This window comes from Crotalus tigris, unplaced genomic scaffold (assembly GCF_016545835.1).
Source record: "Crotalus tigris isolate CLP2741 ecotype Arizona unplaced genomic scaffold, ASM1654583v1 scf7180000017916.3911339, whole genome shotgun sequence".
NCBI lineage: Eukaryota > Metazoa > Chordata > Lepidosauria > Squamata > Viperidae > Crotalus > Crotalus tigris.
Genome location: NW_024096718.1, coordinates 3,721,487 through 3,742,421, shown reverse-complemented (window position 1 = coordinate 3,742,421; position 20,935 = coordinate 3,721,487). Strand labels below are relative to the sequence as shown.

The following is a 20,935-nucleotide window of genomic DNA, read 5'->3' as shown; positions in this document are numbered from 1 at the left end:
TTGTGCTGCTGGAAGTAAATAAAAATGAACTTGTATCTGTTTGCAGAGAAATAGATGCTGCAAGGACACCATTAAGCGAAGCAGAATTTGAAGAAATTATGAATAGAAATAGGGCTATCTCTAGCAGTGCCATTTCAAGAGCTGTATCAGATGCGAGTGCTGGTCAGTATATTTAATTTAGTGATTATTTTGTTCTATAATCTGTATTTACATGTAAGCAAGAGATGAACTGGAAAAATAAATATAGGAAATAAAGCTTTCTGATTAAAGGATATTTATTGCTTACTGCTATGCTTATCTAAAGGATTGGTTCCTCCTGTATGAATTAGGACATTTCTTCTGGAGAGGTAATTTTTGTGGCTTTATTTTCTTATATATAACTTCCAAGGGCAAGGAAGTGGGGCTTTGTTTCTGAAGTACAAACAAAGTATAAGTTTACGCCATACATTTGACTTTTGGCCCCTCTATTATGTTTCAGCTCTGACTAATATCCTTCCAGATATTTTTATTCATTATTTTTGCCTAATTTTAAAGCTTTACCAGTCGTTGATGTCATAAATTCTTTTAACTTTTAAATATAAAAATACTTTTTGGATTTTTAAACATTTTGCTTTTATTTAATAAATTGGAACAAAAGAAAGCAATAATTAAAAGAAAAAATATAACAGCAACAAAATTGTATACTTCTTTTATGAATGTACATGTGGAAAAAAATTTACACAAGTTTCAAGAAAGGATAGGTATACTGGATTTTTATTGTTCATATATAATCTATATCTGTAAACTGTAAACTATAATTCAGAAATTACAGGTATCATCAGCTCTTCAATCTATTGAATGATTTGGAAGAGTAGAGTGGTATAGATTCTAATGTTGCTTAATATTATTAAATTGATGTTTGTATGAATGATGGATAAGTAAATCTGTGTATTGTAGGTCAGATAGAAGGGCGATCTAGGACAACTCACTGTGGCCAACTTGCTGCGGGACAAGAATTACACTAATATCAAAGAAATGGTGGAATAGAATCATTAAAGGATGCAAAAGGAGGGATAAAATATAATGTGAATGATAAAAATTAGAATAATTTTTGAATTGAATTGAATTGGCCCATGGAGAGTTAGCTGTGGTGAATTGTCCCACAGCGAATTAGCTGCAGCAAGTTGGCCGTTGTGAGTTGGCCAAGGATCGTTGTTCCATTCCAGAAGGGAGAGGGGGAATGGACTCAGAGCAGAGTTCCCTAACCTTTCTGGCTTGGTGGCCCGGAAGGAACAGGAGCAGCAGGGAAATGTGCGTGCGCATGCGCAAGTGGGCTGATGCCCATATGCATGTGCAAATGGGCCGTGCATATCAATGGGGTGCGCACATGTGCAAATGGGCCACCAGCACCCACATAATGCAGCAGTGCTAGCATCCCCCACGCATGCGCAAATGGGGCTGCTAGTGACCGCGCAGCGGTGCCATGAATGGTGAGGCTTCCCAGCTATTCCCATGGCCTGTGGCCAACAGGCTGTGCGCCGGTACTGGGCCGCGGACCATAATTTGGAGATTCCTGTCAGAGAGCACATATGATAGCATGCTTTTTTTTAAAAAAAAAAAGATTTTTATACAGAGACTATTCGTGTCAGGAGGAATACTAGAGTGGAATCTTTTCCCCTAGTATTTAATTATATTTTTTAAAGTGGTGGACTTAAATCTTATGACTGAGTCCTACTCATTCATTTTAAGTTCTCGTTTATAATCTAAAGTGGTGTACACTAAGAACAGGTTTATCAGCTTATTGTATAGTGAGGGGGAAAGTATTTGATCTTCTGCTGATTTTGTACATTTGCCCACCGACAAAGAAATGATCAGTATACAATTTTAATGGTAGGTTTATTTTAACAGTGAGAGACAGAATACAACAAAACATCCAGAAAAACTCGTTTCAAAAAAGTTATAAATTTATTTGCATTTTAATGAGTGAAAGAAGTATTTGACCCCTTCGCAAAACATGACTTAGTACTTGATGGCAAAACTCTTGTTGGCAAACACAGAGGTCAGACATTTTTTGTAGTTGGCCACCAGATTTGCACACATCTCAGGAGGGATTTTGTCCCACTCCTCTTTGCGGATCGTCTCTAAGTCTCTAAGTCACTAAGGTTTCGAGGCTGATGTTTGGCAGCTTGAACCTTCAGCTCCCTCCAGAGGTTTTCTAAGGGATTAAGGTCTGGAGACTGGCTAGGCCATTCCAGGATCTTAATGTGCTTCTTCTTGAGCCACTCCTTTATTGCCTTGGCTGTGTGTTTTAGGTCATTGCCATGTTGGAATACCCATCCACGACCCATTTTCGATGCCTGGCAGAGGGAAGGAGGTTCTCATCCAAGATTTGACGTCCCTTTGATGTGGTGAAGTTGTCCTGTCCCCTTATAGAAAAATGCCTCCAAAGCAAAATGTTTGCACCTCCATGTTTGACAGTGGGGATGGTGTTCTTGGGGTCATAGGCAAACACAGAGAGTTGAGTTGATGCCAAAGAGTTCAATTTTGGTCTGATATGACCACAACACTTTCACCCAGTTGTCCTCTAAATTATTCAGATGTTCATTGGCAAACTTCAGACGGGCCTGTACATGTGCTTTCTTGAGCAGCGGGAGCTTGCGGGCGCTGCAGGATTTCAGTCCTTAATGGCATAGTGTGTTACCAATTGTTTTCTTGGTGACTATGGTTCCAGCTGCCTTGAGATCATTGACAAGATCCTCCCGTGTAGTTCTGGGCTGATTCCTCACCATTTTCATGATAATTGAAACTACACGGGGTGAGATCTTGCATGGAGCCCCAGACCGAGGGAGATTGACAGTTATTTTGTATTTCTTTCATTTGCGAATAATCACACCAACTGTTGTCCCCTTCTCACCAAGCTGCTTGGCGATAGTCTTGTAGCCCATTCCAGCCTTGTGTAGGTCTACAATCTTGTCCCTGACATCCTTGGACAGCTCTTTGGTCTTGGCATGGTGGAGAGTTTAGAATCTGATTGATTGACAGGTGTCTTTTATACAGGTAACAAGCTGTATAAAAGATACCCGGGAGCCAGAAATTTTGCTGACTGATAGGGGATCAAATACTTATTTCACTCATTAAAATGCAAATCAATTTATAACTTTTTTGAAATGTGTTTTTGTGGATTTTTTTGTTATTCTGTCTCTCACTGTTAACATACACTACTATTAAAATTATAGACTGATCATTTATTTGTCAGTGGGCAAATGTACAAAATCAGCAGAGGATCAAATACTTTTTTCCTTCACTATATATTTGCATGATTTTAGTTTTGGTACATTTTTGAGAAGGAAAAGAAAATATTTGAACTATAGGTTTTTTTTATATTAATCAAATACATATCTGTTCACCAAATTTTATTTTCCAGCGGAATATGGAAGTGCTATAGAAACATTGGTGACTGCAATTTCATTAATTAAACAGTCCAAAGTATCTGCAGATGATCGCTGCAAAGTACTTATTAGCTCTCTGCAAGATTGTCTTCATGGGATTGAATCAAAGTCTTACGGTTCTGGGTCAAGGTAAAAATTTTGTTTAAAAATCTTGACTTGATGTTTAGTAGAATAAGAAGAGTTCTGTAATAAATGTATGATTCTTGGATCTCTTTTTATCTTTAAACATTCAATTTTTTGGTTAGGAAAATACACGTAAAATTTGAAAATTCATTTTTAGTCACGTCATGTGCAAATTCATTCAGTGGAATAGCAATCCTATTTAAGTCACCTTTTACACACATACACACACCTGTGCGCACAAACATAATTAAAATTATACGAACAAATGGAACTAAAATTATAAAGATTTGTGATGAAATTTTAGAATAGAAAGTAAGAAAACATTTTTTAAATAGCAGCTAGCTCTGAAGTGAATCCATTAAAAAGAAATACACTGTATTTTCAACATCAATGCCAAAAGTATACACAAGATAGGAAAAATACTGTTTCCAAATTCAGAACAAACATTGTGTTCTTGAGGTCTACCAAACTGTTTTACTTCAGCCATACTTCAGTATAACCAAAAAATATATAATACTTTGCAGATTTGGGATGAAATAAAATATGGATGAATAAATAAAACAAGGCTGGTATACATTGCCTCTTCTCTCCCTTCTCAGCATTCGACACTTCATATATCATTGGCCCATCTCCTATCATCCTATCATTTTCCCTACCCTCCTGTCTTTTAGCTGTTGCCAATGACTCACTGGCCTGCAAAAATCCTGTTTTATTTCTATGCATGGAGCAAAATAACCCTGCTTCATTTGTGGATGGACCAAAACATTTAAAGAAGCATGTTTTGGTTCAGGCATGGACAGTCCAAAACTAGTTCTTTAATGCATCAAGCTTTTGTGCCCAGAACATTTTGTATATTTGTAATTAGTACTACAAAAATCTATTTTGCCTTTTCATCTCAATAATAGTCATTCCTTGCATTACTTAGAAAAATGGGGCTACCAAAACATATTCATCATAAGTAGTTGTACTGTAACTAGTTTTTTTTATTCAAAACTTCAAGAAATTTTAGATTATTACAAGATATGTAAATCGATTTTAGAGAATTAAGGAAGTAATTTCTTTTAGAAGACGTGAACGTTCAAGGGAGAGAGACCATAGTAGATCAAGGGAGAAAAGCCGACGCCATAAATCTCGTAGCAGAGATCGCCATGATGATTATTATCGGGAAAGAAGCCGTGAACGTGAGAGGCATCGTGACCGTGATAGAGACCGTGATAGAGAGCGTGATAGAGAACGAGAATATCGTCATCGTTAAGAGGTGGGCAAATTTGTTCCTGGATAATTAATTTACTAATCTTGAAAATGTAATAAATATATATTCTTGAATTATGTAGCAGTATGCTGTACTGAACACACTTTTCATTGGGAGATATGGTCAGGTAAGTATGAGAGTGGTATCTCCAACTATTCCTTCCCTTTCCCTCCTCTGCTAATTGCATGCATTTCTTTTTGGAAGTGATATGTGGTTTTTGTTGTCTTATTAATTAATTGCCAAATAGCTAATTCAGATCTTTACGATCCAGTTGGTCCTGTTATTATATGCCCTGCCCTTAGATATTTGCAGAAAAGGAGAGCAATGTGGGTTTTTCTTTAGGATTTGAGGAGCCAGTATTGGAATAGTCTTGATTCTTAAGATTTGTAAAATAGTATTTATAAACTTCTTGTTTAGTAATAGGAAGCCAAAGTTGAAACTAAGAGGTTCAAGAAGCAACAGCTATTACAGTCAGTGGCTGCTATGCTTGAAGACTGCTAGAGGAGACTACCAGTGAGCCCTGTGAGCTATTGCATTATCTGGATAGGCTTTAAGAGCTTAACTGCTTGAACACATTGATTTGAACTTGAAGCATCTTGAATTCACTGGTTTCATTCATAGATTTGAGCATTAGACCTTAAGTATTCAAAACAACCAAACAAAAACTATAGCTAGTGGCAGTAAAGTTGTAGATATTGTGAAAATTTTTAGAACTTATATTCCTGTATCTTTCAAGTTCTGTTTGACTACCCTATTTAAATGTGGATTAAACAAAAAATAAATATTAATGGCGTACTTTCTACACATTAGAAATTCCAAAAAGCAGTTATATATTTGTAACATTGATTATTTATAGAACTTTGTATAGAATTCCTGATTCTTCTATTCAGTAAGAGATATTTCTCTTCATGACAGTAATCAATATAAATTTCTTATTTTTAATAGACTTCTTTATAGCCTGTAGAGTAATGTGATTCTAGCTGAATGTATCAGTACAATTTCATGTATGCAGTCATATGAGTTGCTGCTTTTTTTTTTTTTTTTGGACAAATTATTCTCTGGTTCTTTTTCCACCCTTGATAAACCTTGCATGCTTTTTTCCACACCAAGAAAATATACATAGTTGTCTTCAATATTATTCATAGTTTTGGTTTTTTTTTTAAGTAGCGTAGAATATAGTTAACAATGTGACATTTAGAATAGCTTTAATATATGATTTCCAAAGGTTTATTCTGTCTTATGTTTTAGTTCCAATAAATTAAATAATAGTGTGCTATTTTGGGGGTATCACTTTTTTTTAATAGCAATATCAATAACAGTTACATTTATATACTGCGCCATATCTATGAATGATTTTTTTTCAAGAATAATAAGTACACTCAATACACAGTGAAAAATGTATTAGTTTTATTTATTATCGACTGTCTTAATCTTTTCTGAGTAGATGGCACTTAATTATTGTTGACTGCATACTCTTCTTACTTAATTTTATCTGCAGGATCTGTTTCAAAATTTTGTAAAATGTTTGCAAATCTTTGCTATTTGCAAGTAAGAATTATATTTACAGTATTTTTAAAGCAGTTCAGGTTCCCTTATACCTGACATTCCATAAGTCTCTTTCCTCACTTGATAACCCTGCTTATTTTTTTATTTCATTCAAAAAACTTTTTATAGAAACCTATGTGCACAATGCAGATTTTCAACCCAAAATACTTATATTTGTAGTACATCTTTTAAGTCTAAAAGTTCTTGGAATTTACTGTACAGCAGTACAGTACTGTTTTATTTATTAATGCTTAGAATTTTGCTAAATGATTCACAGGCCAGTGGGGGTAGGTGTTTTATATATGCTGAGGGAAGATTTGGCCGTTAGGCATTTTATGGTCTTAGTGCAGTGACTCTTTCCAGTAATTGTACGAACATCAGTTGAGTTTTCCTAAAGAATCATCATTATAGTTTTGCTATTCATTTTATAAATTAAGAGCTGTTGTCCTTTATGCATGTTTAACTGTTAAAATATGTATCTGTCAGTGATGGGAAGAAAAGAAAATCCTCTTCTCTTCTTAGAGGAACCTATCCCCAAATTCTAGAGGGAATGATATATTACAAGAATGTGTCAAGAGATGTATTGTGGGAATTGTATTCTGTCATCATCTGGAAGGCCACATGATTACTGTTTGGGTCAAAGTGAAAGGAAGACCCAAAGGTAAAAATTAAAGGTAAATTATTTTTTTGAGGCAGAAGGTTTCAGAAGCTTAATAATACAATTAGAAGTCACAGTTAATATCCTACTAATCTGTCCATATGAACATTCTGCTAATTTAAATAGTGCGTGAAAGGGTAATAACCTTGAATTAAGTCTGAAATATATATTCCTGAATAAATATAATTAAGTTGATATATCAGTTAAAGAACATTAAATACACCCTTAGCAGTATTGTATGAAAGACTTGATGTTAAAAGCCTAGAAAATTCCGAATGTTATTTTACATATGCCAATGTGGTTTTGAACTTCTTTTTCTTGCTCAACTATCTCCATCCCATTTAAGACACTTATTGGTGATAAGTGGAATGAGGTAAAACTCCCATTGGCTTTTGGCCAGTGTCAAATAATAGGAAACTAAAACATGTAAATATAATAATTTGGCCTTTGTTGTTACAGTTTATTAAAACATATTGAATAGACTATAGAGTGATCCTTGCACATGTAATTCAAACTGGAGAAATTTTGTTTGAAATGATAATTTGCTTTTATATTCTTGACATTTCATTGTGTACAGGAAGCTTCTGTTCCAGTTCACAAAATTTTTCAGTTACCTAATTTCAGTACAGTAAGTTCAATTCTATGAATTCAAGTATTAATCAGACAATATAAAACAATATGATTTGCCCTTATACTTACAATAATCTTCTAGATTTCATAATTTGAAATAATAGTATGTAATTTATAGCTAAAATAAATTCTTAAAATATGAAACATACTACTACCGTATATGCCGGCGTATAAGACGACTTCCGGAAGTGCTAAACTCGGCGCCAAAGACGGGGGTCGTCTTATACGCTGAGTCGTCTTATACGCCGGAAATACTGGTAGTTTCCGGCGTATAAGACGACGTTCTAGGAATGCGGCTCGGTGATAAAGACGGGGGTCGTCATATACGCCGGGTCGCCTAATACGCCAGCATATACGGTATATAATTTGCAATCTAACCATAAAATACAATGTTTAAGTTTTCACTTTATAGTTCTTAGGAGGCGTTTGAATGAATATTTGAATTTATGTTTTTAAAAGATACTGGGAAATTTACATGAAAGTAGCTACATTTTGTCAATTATGAAAATAAGTAGCACTTGCTATTATGAGATAGAATGAGATGTCTGCCTCAAGGAGAGATACAGAATTCTGTGTATTAGTCATAGAACTCAAAGCTATCTGTTCAGAAAGTTATCTTTGGTTTCTCTGAAATAAAACCCATTTTTATTTTTAAAAGATACATTCTTTTGGACACAGTTCTGAATCTGATGTAATTATACCATCTATGTTATATGAGGGTACCAGATTTTTTACATAAAGTTCTGTGTTGATTACAGAACCACCAGCCAAACTTTCATCTCAGACTTTAAATTATGCAGTATTTGTGTTAACTAATAATACTTCCCAGCTACATGTTGGCCATCTAAAAATATACATTATCCAAAGTGAATATTGAAGGATAAATGATACAATTTAAAATCCCAATTTTCATCTACATCTTTGGTTTTAATTAAACCAGATGCTGTACATGTCAGCAGTACATAACCTTATGTTCTGGATGTCTCCTCTGGTAATTAGTAATATAGTTAGATGTACCTGTAACATAGTGACACAATTTTCTATCAGTGTAATGAATTTTCTGTACTAAACTTAAAATATATGAAGGATATTGAACACACACACACAAAGTATATTTTTAGTGTTTTCCAAATATAAATATGTTAATTAGTCATGTTAGGTTGTGTCAAATATCTTTTTCATCCCAGAAGAGAAAAAATATTTCTAACAGGTGGAAAAATATTGTGCAAGATATCATCCTCAGACCCTGAGGAAATCAAGTTCGCACAAGTTCTTCCTTAATGAGTTCACAAAAATGCATTACTGTGTGGTCTTTTGAAATTTATATAGTATACTCAGCCTTATTTTTCCTACTCAGTTTTTATGAGCCGAGGTGGTGCAGCAGTTAGAGCGCAGTACTGCAGGCCACTTTAGCTGACTGTGTTCAGCAGGTCAGCGGTTCAAATCTCACCGGCTCAAGGTTGACTCAGCCTTCCATCCTTCCGAGGTAGGTAAAATGAGGACCCAGATTGTTGGGGGCAATGTAAATATATATATACATTGCTTACTGGTGTACACCGCTTAGAGAGTGCTTGCACTTAAAGCGGTTATAAGTCTCACAAATAAATAAATAAATAAATGAGTAAGATGAAACCATAAATATGATATATAGTCATACACTGCAAGAACTCTACTGCTCACCTTTGAACAGGAGTTTCTCAAAGTGCCGAAATTTGTTTTCTCTTTCTTCCTATGATTGAACCTAAAATGATAATCACCCACATTTACTACAGCCATAGGTATTACTTGTATTTATGTAGTTCCTCTGAAATCAGATGTAACTTTCCAATCTTGTTTCGGGGTTAATGAATGGTACATTGAATGATCCCAAAATGGATTTTCACATGGTTTCAATGTGTTTAATGATGTTTTTTTAAATGTACCTTGACATGTTCTTCTGGCTACTGGATTATTTGGGACGTTTTCATAAATTTCTGTAATTTTTGTTATGTCTTTTGTAAATTGTCATTATAAAAGTACAAGAAAATTGTAAATATTTCAGATGTGTATCTATTTTCTTGTACTTGCCAAAAAACCCAGAAATTTGTGTGCAAATAGCAACAGATCATCATATTTGTGTTGGATGATATACATAGTTAAATTAAAAGCTAAAAGCAACATTACTGCATAGAAATAATAATCACAATTTCTAAAATTGCTTCAGGCATAAAAATTGTAGATTATCTCATGTAATGAGTTTACTAATTTTATGCTGTCATAAATAAGCATTTAAAAATGCAGGAAATTAAAAATTCTTAAGCTCTGATGCATATCATATATATTACAAACAAGATATTTAACTAACACAACAGATTTTGAAAGTTATCAATTTGTTATTTTTACTTACTTGCTTACAGTGATTTGTTCTTGCAACTTTGATACAGTACTAAATTAAAAAGAGGATGAATCAACTTAGCATTGATAAATTTGAGCTTCATTTGACAATTTATCTGTGTTCTCAGACCACTATAAGCCAACATCATTATAGTTTAAAAGTAGTTTGAATGCACATAATTCTTGGTCAGATTTGTGTAAAATTTAAAGTGTGGCTTTTTTTTTTTTTTTTTACAAAGTGTGTTCTTAATCTGTCTTTTTGTGTAGAAAAAAAATCTAACATTTCATTCTTGGGAAGAATATTTGTATTTGCATATTCAGTGTAGCTTTCACCATCTAGTGGCTTCCAGATATGTTGGATTACTGTTTGCATTTTCCAGTTAGCACAGGAAATGGTTATACTGTCTGAGGATGATGGAAATTATAATCTAACATATGTAGGCTGACCAGATGATGGGGTAGGCTGCAATACTTAATGAAAAGTGGAAACAAAATTTCTCCATCTTCTCAGCATTTTATGTACAGGCATTGCACATAATAAAATGGAATCTACCAGAATAGAATAAACACTTGTATCCAAGCATAACGGTTGTACTACTTCACCTCTTATCTATTTTGCATAAACTATATAAATAAAGGTACAAGATCAGAATAATTATGTACCAAATGCATATCAGATGACTGAGCCTATATTTAGAACTTAAGTTGGTTACATCCTGTTCATGACCCTTGTAAATTGTAATATTAAATGGATTGGGCAGATGTATTAAATACCTATATTTATTTAAATGAGTAGATTCTGTGGCTAGATTAGTCAATATTGTTACTGCTGTCTTAAGAGACAATGCTAATTTGTTCTGAAATCAGTGAAATGTATTGGGAGTGCAGCTAGTTGGATTAGATGGTTGGCAACAACTATGTCTCCCTTTTATAATCCAAATTTTTGTTTAAAATCTTTGCGAGAAAGCATTTTTTTTAAACCTAAAAGACTTGATATTTGTATCTGAAATTCTTATTCCAGATGATTGTATGTTTTATGCCTTTTTTACTATAATATTTATTTACTGATACTCTTTAGTACTGGTGGTTGAAAAAATATGAATAATTATAAATATAATTAATCATCTACCAGTTTTAGTAAGAATTATTTTGTGAACAGCTATATTGGCAAAATGAATAACAATTTTGTACATGTTAGTAATTTTGCTGTTATATTTATGCTAGTCCAGTTCCTTCATTTTTTTTTCATAATTGTGGTTGTGAACACAATCACTCTTTTCTAATAGATTCATAACAAAATTTGATTTGAACTGCTTTTCTTATGTGAACTAATTTGATTTTGAAAATGACAAAGATCGTGGGGTTAAAATTCATTTTCAACAAATATATTGGAGTGCCTTTCTTGCTTACTGTGGTTTGAGAACTTTTAAAGGAATTCAACAGTTTTGTTCTATTTTATTTGCTGCAGTTTTAGCTTCATTAGTTTCTTTTATATCTCAGTGTGAAAATATATAGAAATATATAAAATTTTAAGATTATTTTTGTGCACTCAGTAGAATGTATCAATTGAAATTATGAGAAATTGTGATTGATTGCGTTAGGTAGTCAGATTCTAGCCACACATAACTATGCATCAATATGGTATTTCTTTTGCTTTTGTGTTCTAACACATTTATGTAGAAAGCTGCTTTCCTCTAATGCAAGTCCAGCTTGGAAACTAGCTTGGATTGAAGATAAAAAAAATGTGGCTTCCTGGCATCATCCCTTGCATGAAAGGAGAAATGGCCCTGTCAAAGGAATCCCATGTTGATGCATAGAATTTAACTTAGTCAGAATTGAGTCACCCAACTTGAGCTCTTGTAAAGTAGCAGTATAAACAAATTCTAGACAAAACTAGTAAATATTTTTTTTAACTCGAGTAAAAGCAAAGTAAGACAACACCGAAGTTTCATTTTGTATATACAATTATATAATATTTAATAGTATTTAGAAGTAAAAGTAAAACAGAAAAAGCACACATACATAATTGGACTTTGGTTGGAATACATTTTCCTTCCCAAAAGCTGAAATACTATGTTAGAGTCTCCTTGGAAGAGAAAAGCCAAAGTATTTTATTTGCAAAGAAATTATACAAGTATACATTTATAACATACTTAAATCCATTAAAATACAACAAGCCTAAGGCTTCATAGAAGATTGATTTGAAACTATGGTGTGATGTATGCTTGAAAAATAAGTGTTTATGTTACAATATGGGTGTTAATCTCACTGAAAATTTTTTGGGGTGGTGGTGTCAGGCTTTGAATATAAGGAATTACAATAAACTAAAATGTCATGGGCTTGCAGTTGTAAAAAATAAGGTCAGGTTTTGGGGATTGTGTGTTGTGTGACACTGCATCTGTCCTTCTCCATAATGTCTATAAATTCTGCTTGCAATTTAAAAATCAAAAGAAGTAATTTACCTGGTTTGATATTATAAGAGATTATTACACAGGAAAATAAATTGTTCTAAAGAATGAAAGTAGGAAATGATTGAGAGGATGAGAAGTTGCCTAATCGCTTTCATAGTTCCTAAGGCTGCCTTATCTTTACATTTTTATTAACATATGGGAACTATTCAAAATTGCTATTTAGTGAAGCCACAGAGAAACCTTTGAATAATTGCGAAATCTATTGGGTTTTTGACTTGCATTTACATATTGCAGCAGACATCTCCACTGAAATAATTGGCCAATAAAAACAGTTGCAGAAAATATTACGTATTTAGTAGAAAGAAGAGATATTTTCTTTTTATGAAAGAATATTGGTAATGTCAAAACTCTACTACCATTGTAATAATTTTAATATAAATACTGAAAAATATCTCTAAATAGCAATGCTCCTATAAAAATTTAAGTCAGTGAATATTTTCCAGTATATGAACCAGAGTTTAAATCTGATTTTGTGTTATAGTAATCCCAATCCACAACATGCTAGTATAGCTTTTTAAAAAATATTACCTACCAATGGAAATAATGTTAGTCTAAATTCATTAATTTATTCATGTTGAAATAGTTTAGAATAGAATCTGAGAAGTTTGGAATCTGTTCATAAATTTGTTACTGATAATCTTAAAAATGTGTTTACCAACAAGATAGTGTTTTAGAAATAGTTCATTATAGTTATTGGTATGTTTCTTCATGTTATATTATTTCTTTAGGTACTTAATGGACACTGTATTCAGAATGGAAAATTCTAATAATTTTGCAGCTGTTATTTTGTTCCTCTGAAACTGAAATTCCAGCTGTGCATTATAGCTTAAAGTTACACGATTTATGCACATTTTGATTCATCTTGTTAATAAAATCAATTTTAAAAAGAGTTTAAGGTACAACAAGGGAAAAAATCCAAATACTTAATACCCAAAGTGAAAACTAATTAAATTCTCACCTGCTTAAAACCCATTATGGCAGAAAAGGAATCACCAGAAAAGGGTATCTGATATTTTTATTAATTAAATTAATTTTTCTAATTTGAACTGTATCAGTAGTAAGAGAGACCTTATGGCAGCTGCATATTGCTTTGTGTTCTGAAATTCTTTATCTAGATATTTGCGCACACAATATATCAATATGTACTTTTCCAATTAGTTTAAATTTTCTAATTTTTTTTTTTAATTATTGCTTTGATGTTTTATGCTACATCCTAACATTCTTTTTTGGAACCATGTTCCACTGGTTTCAGCGTGACTTAGTTTACAGTAAGATTTAAAATGTCTGTTTTAACACTGGAAACATATTTAAAAGTAAACACTATTAAAAATGGTATAGCTTGCTTTCTGCTAGCATGGGCATAGGAATAAACAAACATGTGATGTATAAATGTATTTTTTATCATTTTTAATATCAGTTATAATAGTTACCAAGCAGTGTGTATGTATTACTGTAGATTTGACATAGAATATTCAACAATAATGTTATTAAAAAGTGTGGAACTTTTAAAAAAGCTAATTACCTAGAATCTAAAGATATGGAGTATAAATTTTGAGTGTTTTGTTTCTGAAATTCATGTGTTAGGGCACATTTTTTTGTTAAACGGAGCAAACTTTTAAAAATAGTTTCTGATATAGCCTGAAGAAAAGAAAGAACATGTTAGCTCTTGATTTTATTAAAATGGGGGAGGTGTTATTTGTATCACATCTTAGTATAAATTAAATAATTATTCATGGTATCCGAAGCAAAAGTAAGTCTTCCATGTGATCTTTGCAGTTATGTAACTGTGATAAAGTCTTTAGTAATTTTGTTATTGAGTTGACTTTGATATTTCAAAGTGCCAAACACTTATTATGTGATTGCTGCTTATAAATATCCTACATGACTGCACCTGAGAATCAGTCACATTTGAGTGCTAGCTATGTTTAGAAGCGAGTCAAGTTCATTTCAATTTGCCACATTTCTCTTAATTCATATACATATTATCTAGTTGTCTGTCTATCTGACTTTTACGCATGGACAAAAAAGCTACATAGATGAAAGGAACTGTTTATAATTTATCTGTCAGATTAATTTCTGTTTTTAACAGTTTTATTATTTAGCTGTTCACATAGTTTCATTTTTTTAATTAAAATGGTTAACAATGTAATAAAATGGTCTGGCTGATGCATAATTCTCTGCGCACTTTTTTGAATGTTGATCTGAGGAAACATTCCTATTTATGTTTACTTTTTACAAAATTAGGTATATATTCCTGTAAAATGATTTTTAAAGGATCAACCTGCAATTCAGAAGGTTTCAAATTTTTGTTATTTCTATTTTTTATTTACATGCTGAAATAGATTTGATGTGTATAAATTGTGTATGTATAGTTAAACTACCATTTTTGCTTGCTGTGGGATCTGCAAAATCTACATCACAAATTTTAACACATTACAGCTGAAGGAAGAGGAGCACCTCACCAGAAAAGAAATGTAACTTCGTGGAAAGAGGCTTGTCCGGCAGTTTACTTCTTGTGATCGAACAGAGCTGTAAAGGATTCATGGATAAATTGAACAGGAATAGATCTGAATAAAGCAAATCTGCATATATGGTAACCAGTAGCTCTCTTACTTTTTATGTTGCTTAGCTGTTTTTATTTGAAGGAACCTGTGTGATTTAAAACATATAGCTTTTTGCAACTATTACTGGTTATATATATTTGACGATTAAAATGTGCAGAAATTGGAAAAAAGTAAATGCTTGTTTTTATAGTAGTTGGTTCTTGTTTAAATGTTCAAGATAATGTCTGTAAAGCGCACCAATTTGATTATAATAGATGTAGTGTTGTAATAAACTGTTTGATGGGGCTGATGTGTAAATCTGTTCGAGTTATTTGATGTTTACACCTCAGGGAGCGTCTTGTGTTCAGCAATATTTAATGGTGTTAAATATCTCTAACAAAATGCATATTTTTTACAAATGCATCAATTTATTGTATTTGATGAACTTTATGATGAAACAAAAATAGAAATCACATTATTAGCTTGTAGCCAGTTTTACATAGATGGTTTGTGAACATGCCTTTTGCCTTTTGGTGTACCAAAAAATTAGTGTTTCTGATCCTTGTAGACTGAAACTCCATTGGAGAAGATTTAGGCTTAACTTGAATTAAAATGTACAAAAGACTTCTGTTGCAATATACAGAACTAAATACCCCATATTTATTTACAAAATGTTAGAAAAAAATGAGCATTTTTTACTTTTTGTTATGTTCTATTTCCAGATGTTCTGATAGCATATACATACATACATAGTATGTCAACTAAAAGTAAATATAAAAGAGTTCCCTTTAAAAAAACATGAAAAATAAAAAATTCCAGAAATTTCTTTAAACAATAAAATATATTGTCCTAATAAACAGATGTATTCCAGAATCAACAGATTTATTGTCATGCTCAGCAATACGTTGTTTGTTGATAAAAACAGACTTCTCATTACTTGCACCTGCCTAATTTCTCCTTTCAAAGCTATCAACATTTTAAATATTTACTATTTCCCCAAATTTACTGTAATTGGTTTGTGAATTAATGAAAATCCTTTTTAATATTTAATCAATATCATCATAAATTGGATTATAAATTTGCTGAGATATGAAATTAAATACACCATATATATTTTGCAGTTATAATTTCATAAAAACCATGATCAGTCTGGGGTTTTTTAATTAATATAACTGTAATAATTTTACAAAGCATCCTTGACACATCTACAGTTTTTAAAATAAATGAAGCATATATATTAACATATATATGTGTTTCAGTTATATACAATTATATAAGGTATTATATGGATTTTTGTTTCAATTTACCCGGGAATAAGTCCCTTTGAAAGTGGAATTACATTTAAGTAAATATGCATACTAGTATGCATCCACTCATTTATTAGCGGCACATGGAAACAATCAAATTATACTGGTTCTATACATAATCCTGCTCAGAGTAGAAATAAAATATCTCTCTCTGAAGGTTATCCAATATGATTTAATTTACACTGTTGTAAAAGTCAGTTTATTATGTGCTTAGTTCAGTCAGTGCAACTTAAACTACTGTATAGACTTGTCTATTTCAAATTAATTTTTAGTTGTTAATAACAAGTTGTATGGATATGTTAATGCTCACTGAAAAGATTTTTTATAACAGCTGCCTTTATCATTTTTGTACATTGGCCATTCTTATGATCCATTCTTGGTTTGTCTTATTGATTAACACATATTTATGTGAAATTGGCTTCTGTTAAGCATATTATGATCAATTTACCTAATTAGGATGTGGAAATGTCAATATTATCTTTGATTTAGCCTCCAATTTCATTGTGTGTATGCGTGTGCGCACACACGCATGCGTGTATATATGTATAAATACATAGGTAGTTCAGAAGTAAAAATTGATTGAAGTAAAATATTAAGATGTTTGAATCCATATAATCTTTTTATTTAAAAGTTATACTTAAGGTTTTAAGTTGTTTCCTTTGTGTGGAGCTGATTAGGTATATAATCAGAAAATGGGAAGTTGCTCACATACTTGGAATGGCTTGTTTATTATATAGGGTGGTTGTAGTAGCCCTAAGAATTCCAGTGCAGTAATGCATTTTTAAATAGCTAGAATATGCACAAAGAATCTGGACTAAAAACTGGAAAAAACAAAAGCTGAAGAAACAGCCAGGTAAGTTAGATATGCATCATGGATAAATTTTATTTGGACAATTTCAAGTATCCAAAATCCAAAATGAAAATAATTTAAAATCATAACTTACGTTAGTGTAACTTTTTACAGTTGAACAGTAGTGTTATTGCTGTGTATAGATTATTTTATGTTTTCTTCTCAAGATTTCCATTACTGGCAGTGGATTTGCCAAAAATCAAAGTATGAATGTTTTTTTAAATAACTTTTTATATATGTAATGTGAAAATTTGATGTGTAGTAGTAAATTGTAAAAATTATTTTCCAATTGGAATTATTAATTTTAACATTTAAAGAATTCCAAAGATATTAAGACAAATGAAGGCATTCCAGTTGTGATATGTCTGTGAGCAAACTCAGGATATATTATTGTGCATACTCACCAGACAGTAACAAAAATCTGGATATTTTCTAGGCTTCTACTGAAGTTTGTTTGGATTTCTGTATTTATTCTGTTTCTGGGCAGGAAAATGTGTCCAAGTAGGTACTTGATATTCCGTATATAGATATTCGTAATTAAAAATAGATATTTTATGTTTTTATCAATACAATTGAAAAGCAAAACAGAACTAAATTAATTGCTTAATGTCCTTAGGTATATTGGCATGTGCCTGTAATGTCACATTTCTTAATGTGTATGGTTGCAGCAGATGGTACTCCTGAAACTAATTTAAACTTGCTAGGACAGTGAATTTATTAATTAGATAGCTTTTCTCTCAGTGTATTGAGCTAACAATACATATAGTGGATAGCTTTGTTTTTAGAATAAGTTTTCAAATACTAAGCAGATATGCATTCTTTTGTTGTCATATTTAAAATCTTGCCCATTAGCTATCATGTGTCTATCCAAACAGCCTGATTGCAAATATTGCAGTGGAAATGCAATGCATGTTACTTATGTTTACATTTCCCAATTAATTTTAGAGTGAAAATCCTGGTTAGTTTTGAGATTGTGTATACTTGACTGCTTTTGATTACTCCGAGACTATGTTTGGTTGTTTAAGTTTTGTCAAATATGAACTTCAGGTTTTAAATGTATATAATGACTTTAGTTTTAAGAACTCTTTTGTACATACAATATTGGATAGCAGTTAGATTCTCACTCCAATTTCAGCTTACTACTACTTTTTATATGTAGGGTATTATTCACATTGTTTACTTGTTTGATGTAAGATTTTACAGCCTTAAAATACAGGTTTTAATGTAAAAGCATTAAACATACTCTGTAAAATGTACATACTTTAACTGTTTGTCAATCTTAAAAATCTGAGAAATAGGCAAAATTGTTTCAATGAAAATAACATTTTCATCTGAGGGAGGAAGGAAGAATAGAAGGGATTTATTTAACAACCAGATAGTTAATCTGAGAACAAGGTATTTTAAAAAGGACATTAGAAATATTTTATATAAGACTTTGATACTCCTTATGTATGTGAACATACTGTGCCATGAGCAAACATACACATGCTTATGCAAACTATTAATACATTTTCATTTCCATCAAATATTTCTTTCTCTCTTTGCAGTTGTAAATTATTAGTTTAAATAAAAATAATGCCACAGTATCCATATTACAAACTTAATGTAGATTATTTCAAGCTTTTGAGGTACAGTCTTTCAAATAGAAAGCCACTTTTGAAAAGAGATTCTCCAGAATAGCACATGGGACTGCAACAGGGCAAATTGAAAGAATAAGACCATATTATATAAGCAGTAACATTTCTGTTTTCATACATTTCTAGTCCAACTCTGCTGAGATCCAAAAATGCAATAAACATGGAACACTTTGGATTTAAAAGCAAAATAGTGCTTCAGTTCAGGCAGAGACACAAATGTAATGCCTATCTACAACACCTTAAATAAGTATATTTTTCTGAACTCGCACAGCTACATCATGACATTGGGAAACGAGCTTAACTACTTTGAAGCAATGCAAACTGATGATACATTTGTGCCTTACATACCCTGAATACTTTTTTGCCTTTGAATTTGAAGTGCTGCAGGGCCCTCTTTCCTCCATGGAGAATGCCATCTTTTTTATATTGTATTAAAGTATGGGGATTAGACAATTTTACAATTTTCTTCCAACTCTGAGACAATTTATCATTGTAGTTATTGAGAATCTTGTTAGGCAAAATTTTTAAAACCTTCAACAAAATGTCAAATTAATCAGCATTTAGAGTAGGGGTTTTATATAAAGGGGTGGAGACATAAAAGCTAATTGCCTTATTGGCAGGTTATTGGGAAGTTGCTGCTGATGGTGGAAAGAGCCAAAGTAGGCAGGTACCTCTTTGAAGAACTTTACACTATTTATTCTCACACGACAAGGTGCACGCTTGAAGCAAAGGATGGATTGATTTTCAATTGGTTTCCTAGAATAATTTATAATTGCTTTTCTTGAAAGTGAAATTAAATGCCAAATGTGATCTTGCATTCCTTATTGATGGATTTGGCATGATTTAGATATTAGCTTATTGTTTGTGAAACATTCTATGATTCTATGAATTTACTACTTGTAAATACATTGCCTTAAAAGTGGGGAAATTTAACTTTCATTTTATAGTTTTTTAGTGCCTGTGGAGCTAATCACTTCTTTAGATACTTTTTACATGACTGGGGTTGGAATTTATTATGTCATAGTTTGCACAAATGTTTACATGAAAGCACTGTGTACACTAAGATTTTAAATTGATTGGCATATGTAACCAACCCAGGTTCTTTTGACTTTCTAATACTTGGCAACTCAAGAACATCTTGAATGTGTTGAATTTTTGGAACGTAAATGGCTTCACAAGGTAAGCGGGAATAATGTCATACCAACACATGAAATTTTATAAACCAAATGTCTGCCTGTAGAAATGGATTTTAAAATTTCATTTCACTTCTACTTGATCATTTGGTGATTTTAATTACCATTATTTCTAGTCTTTAGGTCACTGTTAACTATTGAACCATTTGTTGGCTTTTTAAACTGCAAAAGAAGTTTCCTTTTATGGGGGAAAAATAAAGTACATTTTAGTGAAAGCTTAAGTCTATTTTGTCTTCTTTTTCATGGAACTATGGTGTTTTTTTTTTTTTTGTTTTTTTTTTTTTTTTTTTTTTTTTGAAGTTAAATGCAAGTGGCTCTTACTGAAAAAGTGAAAAGTAACAAGCCAAACAAAATATCTTGTGAAAAACAAAATAGAAAAGGTAATGTTTCTACCACTTTTTATATCAATTGTTGCTATGTAAACACTATGAATTATTACTGTTCTCTGTACACATATTCGTGTAAACAAAATGACAAAAGTTTGATGTCACTAATCTTTTAATATTTCTGCTTTCATCCTAGTCTAAAATGTACAGTTGTATAATGAAATAATCCATTTACAGTATTTCCAGTTCTGAAGTTGATCAAATATCCTTGGAAATCCATTTTTTCCTCTTCATACTTGATTATTTTAACTTCCTCCTCAGTATAAAATTTCTCTTCAAGCTATCTCTGCATTCCCCATCAACTACACTTTGATCCATTTCTTTTTCCCACAGAAGATTTTATCAAATGCCCTTAAAAATATTTTCAGTCTGTTAGTTCTTAATTTCCAGCTACTATCCTGTTTTCTCCTGAAGAAAAAGACAATCAGCTACATTCCAGATGAACCGTTACGAGATTTAAATTAAATGACGGAATGGCGAAAGACTCAGAAACTTACTAAATGCAGAACCCATGTTTCCTTGGGGCTTTAAACTTGTCA

At 32.0% G+C, this 20,935-nt stretch overlaps 1 protein-coding gene across 4 annotated transcripts in view; it reads left to right on the top strand.

Moving 5' to 3' along the window:
- The window catches only part of CPSF6 (cleavage and polyadenylation specific factor 6), a 48,631-nt gene extending 28,406 nt beyond the window's left edge, over window positions 1-20,225 (top strand). For 2 of the 4 annotated variants that reach the window (XM_039344511.1, XM_039344509.1), the window contains 4 exons: window positions 47-162; window positions 3,404-3,557; window positions 4,617-4,809; window positions 14,920-20,225. In XM_039344511.1, the coding sequence (XP_039200445.1) occupies window positions 47-162; window positions 3,404-3,557; window positions 4,617-4,806 (460 nt within the window). In that variant the 3' untranslated portion in view covers window positions 4,807-4,809; window positions 14,920-20,225. The remainder of the gene's footprint in view (window positions 1-46; window positions 163-3,403; window positions 3,558-4,616; window positions 4,810-14,919) is intronic. The other 2 variants (XM_039344512.1, XM_039344510.1) reach the window with 1 other exon arrangement.
- The last annotated feature ends 710 nt before the right edge of the window (window positions 20,226-20,935 follow it).